Genomic DNA, 8,122 nt, shown 5'->3' with positions numbered 1-8,122 from the left:
AGGTGTTGAAGCACTGGAATGGGTTACCTAAGGAGTGGTAGAATCCTTCCTTAAAGGTTTTAAGGTCAGGCTTGACAAGCCCTGGCTGGGATGATTTAGTTGGGAATTGGTCCTGCTTTGAGCACAGGGTTGGACTAGATGACCTCTCCTGAGGTCCCTTCCAACCCTGATATTCTATGATTAACTTATTCCAGGGGAATTGACAATTCTCAATTGTTATTATCTGTTCTGGATATGTATTCAGAGCTTCAAGAAGCTTTCTCCAGATCCGAGGTATTTAACTGAGGTTTTCTGGTAAAAATGTCTTAACCTTATCTAACTGAATCTTCATATGTGCATCATTGGAACAGAAAACACTGTGCAGATGAAGATAACATTATTGTGAAGAAAGCTGTGCAAATAGCTAGTTGGATGCTAAATGAGTATATATGTAAGGTTATATGGAGTAAGTATAGCTACATAGCTGCATGTAATACACACTGGATATGACATAGTTTCTCACAACATGGATTCATATATCCTATGTTAGATCCTCAGCTGTGTAAATCAATGTAGTTCAACTCAATTCAGTGAAGTAATGCAATTAACACCAGTTGAGATCCTGACAATATGTGCCATAAGTATGTAAGTGCACTACCATTCTAGCTGCGTTCATCAGATGAAACAGTCCCACTTTTGACAGCCTAAAGAAAATGTGTTTTGCATCCACTTTTAGTTAATAAAGCTCTAAAGGATATTAACGATGAAATGATCATAGAAATTCAAGAAGTCAGTGGAAAACACTCTTAAAAGGGATGGGTCTGTCTTAACTACTTCTTAGATGACTATCTATGGTACCTAAGCATGCACAAAAGGCTATTGTGTCTCCACACTAGAGCAGTGGATATTTTTATTTTATTTCAGTTCTTCTCCTCCTCCTCTTTTCTTCGTGACTCTTTGAGTTTCTTTTTGCCGTTACTTCCCCTCCTCTTTGCCTATTCTGGCGTCCCCTGAGGGAGATGCTGCTATTTGGGAGGGAAGGCTTTATCCATGAGGGTCATCTGCACTTGGATCTGTCTAGCTGCATGAACTGAGCCTTGATTTTCATCCACACCACTGTCTAATCAATGGCCTTTCTTTCTTCCTTCACAGAGATATGGTTATGGCGGATGGGTCAACTGGACCACCATTGCAAGGTATGCTGGTTCTCATTCCGTAAGCATTGTTGTGGTGTCAGCCACCTGTACCCTTTAAAAAGCAGAGTGCCATAAGGTTGATGCCAATGTTAACTTGCAGCGTCATTAAGATGCATCTTTTAGGAACAAGATACTCCAACACTGAAATATCACCTAGATCTTTCTGTTAAAAGACTGAGATAGGGTATAAGATGACCTGACTGCCTTCTAATCTCAATTTGAAATATATCTAGCAGTCTTCATAATTACCACAGCCTAATATAGAAGAACCTCATGAGTTATGAACTGACCACACACCTCATTTGGACCAGGCAGCAGCAGAGACCAAAAAAAGTAAAGAGATACACAGTACTGTGTTAAAATAGACTACTAAAACATAAAAGGAAAGCAGAATTTTTTTCTGCACAGTAAGTAATCTGTCTGGGGATTGCTCCTGCTTCAAGCAGGCAGTTGGACTAGATGACCTCCTGAGGTCCCTTCCAACCCTGATATTCTATGCTAGGATTGTTGGCATGAGTGCATCTCCTTCCTTAAAGGTTTTTAAGGTCAGGCTTGACAAAGCCCTGGCTGGGATGATTTAGTTGGGAATTGGTCCTGCTTTGAGCACAGGGTTGGACTAGATGACCTCTCCTGAGGTCCCTTCCAACCCTGATATTCTATGATTAACTTATTCCAGGGGGAATTGACAATTCTCAATTGTTATTATCTGTTCTGGATATGTATTCAGAGCTTCAAGAAGCTTTCTCCAGATCCGAGGTATTTAACTGAGGTTTTCTGGTAAAAATGTCTTAACCTTATCTAACTGAATCTTCCATATGTGCATCATTGGAACAGAAAACACTGTGCAGATGAAGATAACATTATTGTGAAGAAAGCTGTGCAAATAGCTAGTTGGATGCTAAATGAGTATATATGTAAGGTTATATGGATGAAGTATAGCTACATAGCTGCATGTAATACACACTGGATATGACATAGTTTCTCACAAACATGGATGCATATATCCTATGTTAGATCTTCAGCTGGTGTAAATCAATGTAGTTCAACTCAATTCAGTGAAGTAATGCCAATTAACACCAGTTGAGATCCTGACAATATGTGCACCATAAGTATGTAAGTGCACTACCCATTCTAGCTGCCGTTCATCAGATGAAACAGTCCCACTTTTGACAGCCTAAAGAAAATGTGGTTTTGCATCCACTTTTAGTTAATAAAGCTCTAAAAGGATATTAACGATGAAAATGAATCATAGAAATTCAAGAAGTCAGTGGAAAACACTCTTAAAAGGGGATGGGTCTGTCTTAACTACTTCTTAGATGACTATCTATGGTACCTAAGCATGCCCACAAAAGGCTATTGTGTCTCCCACACTAGAGCAGTGGATATTTTTATTTTATTTCAGTTCTTCTCCTCCTCCTCTTTTCTTCGTGACTCTTTGAGTTTCTTTTTTGCCGTTACTTCCCCCTCCTCTTTGCCCTATTCTGGCTCCTCCTGAGGGAGATGCTGCTATTTGGGAGGGAAGGCTTTATCCATGAGGGTCATCTTGCACTTGGATCTGTCTAGCTGCATGAACTGAGCCTTTGATTTTCATTCCACACCACTGTCTAATCACTGGCCTTTTCTTTCTTCCTTCACAGAGATATGGTTATGGCGGATGGGTTCAACTGGACCACCATTGCAAGGTATGCTGGTTCTCATTCCGTAAGGCATTGTTGTGGTGTCAGCCACCTGTACCCTTTAAAAAGCAGAGTGCCAATAAGGTTGATGGCCAATGTTTAACTTGCAGCGTCATTAAGATGCATCTTTTTAGGAAACAAGATTACTCCAAACACTGAAATATCACCATAGATCTTTCTGTTAAAAGACTGAGATAGGGTATAAGATGACCTGACTGCCTTCTAATCTCAATTTGAAATATTATCTAGCAGTCTTCATAATTACCACAGCCTAATATAGAAGAACCTCAGAGTTATGAACTGACCACACACCTCATTTGGAACCAGGCAGCAGCAGAGACCAAAAAAAAGTAAAGAGAGTACACAGTACTGTGTTAAACATAGACTACTAAAAACATAAAAGGAAAGCAGAATTTTTTTCTGCACAGTAAAGTTTCAAAGCTGTATTAAGTCAATGTTCAGTTGTAAACTTTTGAAAGCCCAATCATAACATTTTGTTCAGAGTTACGAACATTTCAGAATTACGAACAGCCTCCATTCCCGAAGTGTTCGTAACTCTGAGGTTCTACTGTATTCAGAATCTAAAAAAATGGATTTTAATAATAAAAAAGCATAACTTAGATCAAATTAAAAACTTTTTTTCCATAGAATCACCAATTTTAGAATTTAACCTAGAAATTGACCCAGATCTTCTGACATTATATGGCAGTCTAGAAGGAAAAGAAAACACAAATGGAACTATCTAATCATATATTTATAGAAGTTAAAGAACTAGAACAAAGAACTTTTCAAAAAGAAGAGAGTAATTTTTTCCTCAGCTTTTAGCAAGGACAGCAAAGACAGAACATTGTTTTCAGTCGGAACAGTATGCAGCCTTTTGGGGGCCATACTATACACCGAGCTGTGTGCATAATTGATTTTTCAGTTCTGTGGCTAACCCTGTGAAAAGAAAGGTAATTCCATTTTCCGGAGGATTTTGTTATTTCAAAATCTGCTTTTGTTTCAATTCTCAACAAAACTCCCAAATTCTCCCTAGATAGGAAGGGAGCTCTGAGGCAGTCCACCTTGTGGGCTGCTGCTGACCATGGGAGCCTGGGGATCCCCAACGTGCAGGCAGGCAGGGAAGGAGTCAGGTGGGCTCCAGGACACCTACATGGCAGGGAGTGTTTAGTCAGAACGTTGTCAAAATCAAATTATCGCTACAGGACATTTTTGGTTTTGATAAATTGGCAAATTCCAATGAAAAACTCATTTTTCTAATTTTTTTTCTCCAACCTGCTATAGTTGTAGTGTATATAACCAGAACCTGCAGCAAGGGGCAGTGCAGAAGTGACCTGCCTTAGCAGGCGATACAGAATGCATTGTATCTCAAGATGCCACTAGCAGCACAGAGAGAACATATTTCACTCCCTTCTAGGATGAGCCAGCTCCCTTCCCAGGCCCCCAGCCTTCTGGAGAGGTTAGCATGATTAATGGAACTAGCCTGGAGCAGTCCTTGCCCTCAGTGGAGCGCAGGGACTGCCAATCCATCCAGCCACCTCAGGTTCACAAAGAAGGGAAGGTTCCTTATACTCTCTCCTTATCCCTCATAGATTTGTGCAAAGCTAGCAACAATTGAGCCCATAAAATAAAATTTAAGAATAATTTGTTGGTAATAATAATAAATAAAATAGTTTATAGTGCCATAAGTTTACACACAAGACACAAAGCCTTCCCTGAGGAGGTAAATAATACAGGACAAATGAACACAAGCGAAGAGGCAAACTAACACTTCAGGATCCTAACCCAATTGCCCAGGGATGTTAATGGGAGCTTTCCACTGACTTCAGTAGGTGCTGCATTGGGTCCCAGGATTGTATTGTGTTGACAAAGGAAGAGTGGGTGCTTGAAGAGGTAGGATAAGGAGGATGATCTAGTGCACAAGGCTCTGGACTGGACTTCAAGAAACTTGTATTTAGTTCACATCACAGCCACATACTTCCTGTGCTTCCTTAGGCTCCTGCCTCAGTTCCCCATCTGCCTGCCACATGGAGTTGTTGTGAGAATATTAATGACTGTGAGGTGCTCATACTGTGGTGATGCCTAGGTAGTTAGCTAAAGAGGGATCTGAAGAAAAGGAGGAGGTATCTGGTGGGTAAGAATAGGAAGAATGATTTATATATAGTGAGCAGCAAGACACAAGGTGCACAGCTGAGAGTGCAAAAAGGAGAGACGTCCTTAGTCCAGCTAAGAACTTGAGCACATGCTTTACTTTAAGCATGTGCACACTCCCATTTAAGTCAACTAACTAAAACCAGTTACATTATTAAATACTTGGCAGGCTAGATGGTGAGTTTAACAAGACAGAGTTACAGTTAATCTGCTCCCATCTTCTGAGGTTCAGACGTGACTTCCAAATGGGACCTCTGCACTGAGAGATAGAGGAATGAGTAATATTTGATTGACTGAATCTGCACAACACCACAAAAAGAATAAATATCTAGTGTTTGGAATTTTCAGGTTGTTGCCTCAGCATCCCCTTCAGCTTTAGTCTCACAAAGAGAGTAACTGAGCTGCTCTGCTTAAAAAAACAAACAAACAAAAAAAAGCCTTACTCCCATGATTCCTCACAAGAGTTATAACCTTTACATGTGTTATGTAAAACACAGATTGAGACTTTCCAAGCTACTTGATGAATTTAGACGCTTTTTTCCTATTAATCTTAATAGATTTTAATAATACTGATCTCGAGACAAGAACCTGTCAACCCTCAAAGTGATAATTGAGAATTCTTAAGTGATCAATATAATTAATATATAATCTATAGCTCAGGCTACAGAATAGGAACTGGACATCCAAATCCTTTGGCAGCTTGGAAAATCACAGTCTGTGTGTGTCTGTGTGTGCATCTGTGTGAGCACACGAGTAATAAAAATAAAGTTGAGGAGTTTGATAAAATGCAACATCTGTTTATTGCAAGAACATTCCAATGTCCCCAACATCATTGGAATTATAAACCATGGAATTTTTTAAAGATTCAGTTGGAACCCTGTGGCAAGCTAGTAGTCGCAGCACTATGGGCTATCCAGTGCTGCCTCTGTCAGAGTAGGTTGGATGTTACTGTCATTGGGAGGGAATAAAGTCCTTTGCATAGAACTGGACCAAGGGAAAATGTGTCTTACGATGAGAGGAGGAAAAAACTTCTCATAAGATTCTGTAAAAAAGAATCAAACTATAAAAAATGAATTACGTATTTTTTCAAAGGAATGAAATTCTGAATGAAACTGATGAGCCTGATGATAAGAAACTTTGTCATGTTGCTCAACTGATTTCAGACAACTGATTCTTAAATCTGTGTCTTAATTTCCACATAAATTTGTTAAAGCATAAAACTCCGGGTGCTATTAGGAGGAGATGTCATACAAATCTTAAATTATGTCCTAGGTAAATTGATTAAGCCTTAAGAATAGAGATCTCTTAGTACCTTGTCTGACGGTTCCACTCTAGCCATTGGTTTGGAAACATGAACAGTTTTCCTCAGGATCCATGTGTTTATCATTACTGCAAAATCTGCTTCCAATTAACTTTACAAAATTACTACATAATTTTGTATTTTGAAAGTGTCAGGATCATGTGCATTTTAATGGTAGCATCCAGAGACTGTAGCAACATGACTGGATTTCCAGCTCTCATTTTTTTGTTGGGCTAATCTTGCTTGCCTTACTCATATGGGTAATCTCATTGATCTGAGTGAATTTGGTCAGGTGAATAAGAGGAACGGCAGTTTGTTCTGTAAAACAGGCTTTTCCTGAATTACACACAAATATGAGGGTTCAGGATTGATCAGTGGCACATCCCTGATCATGCAAAATTCAATTAACACAATGAAAGCAGCAATTGCAATTCTTTATAGCCTGGCACTTAGCTTATTAGAAACTCTTTCATATTGCATAGCCTGATATTGCATGGAAAGGGTTTCTTTTTATCTTTCAGTATTTATGTATTAACAGCAGACAGGTCCCTTGGTGAAATTAAAATCTGTCTAACATTGTTTTCAGTATTAATAAAAGAAAATACATATGAGTCCTTTAGATGCTAGCAGACTCTGAAGAAAGAATTAAAAGTCTAGTGCGCTCACTGAAATACTCCCAGTGGTAACTCAATAAAGGGCACATAGTCTATTTTTATATGACAAAATCTTTAATTCCACTAGGCCTTTCCCTTATCCCAAATATCCTGCTACCTGCATGTTACATAATAATCAACAGTGGCTTGATACTGGATTTTTAAAATTTATTGGAATGTATGGCTAAGCTATCCCCATCTATTTAGAAAATCAATTCTAATAGACTTTAAAGGATTTTGCCAGAGAAACAGGATTGTGGAGTTGTAATTACTGGTTATAATATTGTGAGTCATTTTCTCAAACTGTAATATTGCTGCCAGCTCATTCTGGCAACCTGTCAAGGTGGCACAGAAAGGGAGAGAAAAAGAGGTTTTAAAATATTTATCAGGGAAATATATTTGTGAATGATGTATGAAGCTAATAACATATTCAAGGTTAAAAACAGCCTAACTCCTCATAGAGAGGAGACATGCAACTGAGTATGCCTGCTGCAATGAGTGTAATTTTATTAATTTAAGAAAGTGTATGTCTGTGTTCATAACAAGGAATAGTCTGAATTAACTGTTATTTTACACTGCAGAATAGATGTACACAGAGTGAAATTCACCTCTCCTCCAGGAGCGTCAGTCAACTGATTGTGTGTGTTGGGGGCGGAAACTAGGTGTGAGTTGGAGAGAATGTGCCCCCTCAGCTTGGAGCAGGCTTTAGGGCTTCACTGCATCCAGCTGCCATCCACTGTACTATTCCTCCACACCCTTTACAGAGGGGTTCCCAGCCACTAAATCAGTGTAATCGCAGATCCCGTCACTGCTCGTCTCCAACATGTCTGCTCTACACTCATGCATCCCTAACACACACAGGTGGAATCTGCAGGGTCCAGACTTAACTTAATCCAGTTGACTCCCATAGCTCAACTTTCATGCATTCCAATTACCCAACAGAAGCAGCTAAGAGTATCTCTTAACTCTCAGACCTTGCAGGTATTGATGGGTTACATCTCATCAATTTGTTCAAGAATAAAACAATAGGAAAATTAGCTGTTGTAGTCGCTATTGGTGTTGAATCACTAGCTCCAATAACATATCCATAAGAGCAGCAGAGAATCCTGTAGCACCTTATAGACTAACAGACGTTTTGGAGCGTGAGCTTTCGTGGGTGAATACCCA

General features: G+C 39.3%; 1 protein-coding gene across 1 annotated transcript in view; it reads left to right on the top strand.

Moving 5' to 3' along the window:
• The first annotated feature begins 1,892 nt into the window (after positions 1–1,892).
• Positions 1,893–8,122, top strand: part of ACMSD (aminocarboxymuconate semialdehyde decarboxylase) — a 54,831-nt gene continuing 48,601 nt past the window's right edge. Inside the window, exons 1-2 of the mRNA XM_075069830.1 lie at positions 1,893–1,931; positions 2,813–2,857. Of these exons, the coding sequence (XP_074925931.1) occupies positions 1,893–1,931; positions 2,813–2,857 (84 nt within the window). The remainder of the gene's footprint in view (positions 1,932–2,812; positions 2,858–8,122) is intronic.

The sequence above is a fragment of the Chelonoidis abingdonii genome, chromosome 10, assembly GCF_003597395.2.
Source record: "Chelonoidis abingdonii isolate Lonesome George chromosome 10, CheloAbing_2.0, whole genome shotgun sequence".
Lineage (NCBI taxonomy): Eukaryota > Metazoa > Chordata > Testudines > Testudinidae > Chelonoidis > Chelonoidis abingdonii.
This window is presented reverse-complemented; position numbering and strand designations above follow the sequence as displayed.